General features: G+C 60.5%; 1 protein-coding gene across 1 annotated transcript in view; it reads left to right on the forward strand.

Annotated features, from left to right (window-relative positions):
- The window catches only part of PIAS3 (protein inhibitor of activated STAT, 3), a 14,423-nt gene that overhangs the window by 11,743 nt on the left and 685 nt on the right, over positions 1–1,995 (forward strand). The window contains 2 exon segments of the mRNA XM_009888994.1: positions 117–300; positions 1,449–1,486. Of these exon segments, the coding sequence (XP_009887296.1) occupies positions 117–300; positions 1,449–1,486 (222 nt within the window).

Raw genomic sequence — 1,995 nt, forward strand, 5'->3', positions numbered from 1 at the left:
GGTCAGCGTGAGGGGACGCACCTCTGACCGTGGGACAGGGGAGGAGGGAGGGACTGGTTTTGCTGTAGGTATGGCACCATCAGGGTTGAGTGTGTTGGTTTTTTTCTGATAAACAGCGGAGGAATTTTGCCCTCAGCATCTTCCTTCGGTCTCTATTCCGTTTCAGGGCGTTAAGCATCGATCACCAGCCCTCCTCCGTGCTTCGAAGTCCCCCCATGGCCGCTCTCGGCAGCGACTATCTCTCCAACCTCCCCGTTCCCGACTACCACCCCTCCTACCCGGTGCCCTCAGAGCTCCAAGGTAACAACAGACACCTCTGGCAGCGGTTACCGATCGTGCACGATTGTACCAGTTTACCAGACTTTAGCAGCTGGCTGCAACAGCCGGCCCCGGCCCCCTCTGCCACCGCGCTGCGGGGACCTTCGGGTCACGCACACGCGGGGTCTGTCTCGGCCCGGCAGCTACTGCCGATGGGAGCAAGTGGTTTTGAGTGACGCGGGTTCACTGGCCCAACACAGAAGAGGGGAGAAGGAAACTGGAGTACCTCCCTGCGGGGAGCTTTCCCTGGGGGCTGCGGGCGAGAGCGTGACCCACGGAGTAGCTGGAAACGTGGTTGGGAGTTGGAGATCACAGGTAGGGACCACCCTACCTGTTTGGCTGGTCAGTGTGTCCCGGGGCCACCGAGGAATGAGGCCGTGACTCCCTTTTCGTGGCCTCTTCTCGTCGCTGGCCGGCAGGGCGTGATACGGGTTGTGTCCTGACCCGGCAGGAGGAAAGAGAGAGGCGCAGGGCCATCGCTGCGTCGTAAATAATAATCCGTTCCCAGAAACCCGCTGCTCTGGGGATCCCCGTGTGCTTTACGGGCGTTATTTATGCCTCGTTTGCGTTAAAAACCCGCTTTTACAGGCAGGGAGGCTGCTGGCCAGCGGGAGGAGGCGACGGCCTCGAGTCCGCCTGCCAGGTCGGCAGCAGAGAGGTGCAAATGCTCTGTCCCGCGTGCGGGTCTCGCGTCCCTCGCGCCCCGTTGGACGCCTGCGCAGTTGCTGTCTGATGGGGTTCATTTGGTCCGGACCCTTTTGCCGGGTGGTTCGAAGTGCCGCGGTGTCGCCGGCGCGGTCGGGGCTGCGCTGAGGCAGCGCTCGGCCGGTCGCTGAGCTTTGCTGGAACTTGGTTTTGGTGCCAGGCCCCGCGACAGCTCGAGAGAAGGGACATTTAATCCGCCCCGTGCTGTTACGTCGCTGCGGCCGCGGGGTGGGTTTCAGAGGGGCTGTCGGAAGAGGGCTGGAGCGTGCGATGGAGTCGGAGCTGGCAGTACCGGGGGATCTGGGACTTGGAAGCAGCCCGAACCCATCTGCTGCCGCCTCTGCGTTGGCGCGGTTTGGCTCCCCTTCCTGCCAGAGGTTTATTTGCCATCAAGAGATTTAATTTTCCCCTTTTTATTTTTCTAGGTCTGGATTTGTTTTCCTTCCTTCAAAGTGAAAATCAGGTAAGTTTCGTTGGGTGGTTTGGGTTTTTTTTTGTTTTGTTTTGCTTTCGGTTTTTGTTTTTCTTTTCTCCTTGGCAAACACACCCTGCTTCTCTCAGCCAACCTTCCTCCTCCTCCGCCCTCCTCCTCCTCCTTGGCGAGAACTGCTGCAGGATGGCGGTGGGGGTGCCGGCTTCACGGCTCCACGGGCATCGCCCGACACCCCGGGGAGATACTTAGCGTCTGCCCAGCACCTCTCTCCTTTCACAGTATCCGCTTTCTTCAGTCTGTCTCACTGAGGCAAATTCGGGGCTCGGGGCTGGAAGGATTTGGCTTCTCACAGCCTAAATCCACACGGGCGTAGCAGAGCGACGGGGGGAAGCGGAGGGATTTGGCGGCAGTCGCCGAGAGCCGGGTTGTCCTGTCCGCGTTGTGCGCGGGGGGTTCGGTGCAGGGCACGGGTCCACGCGCACTCGGCTTCGCAGGACGGTCGCTGTAAGCTCCGTCTCCTTTTTCTGTCATGGGCTGTG

The sequence above is a fragment of the Charadrius vociferus genome, unplaced genomic scaffold (assembly GCF_000708025.1).
Source record: "Charadrius vociferus isolate BGI_N301 unplaced genomic scaffold, ASM70802v2 scaffold1487, whole genome shotgun sequence".
Taxonomy (NCBI): Eukaryota; Metazoa; Chordata; class Aves; order Charadriiformes; family Charadriidae; genus Charadrius; species Charadrius vociferus.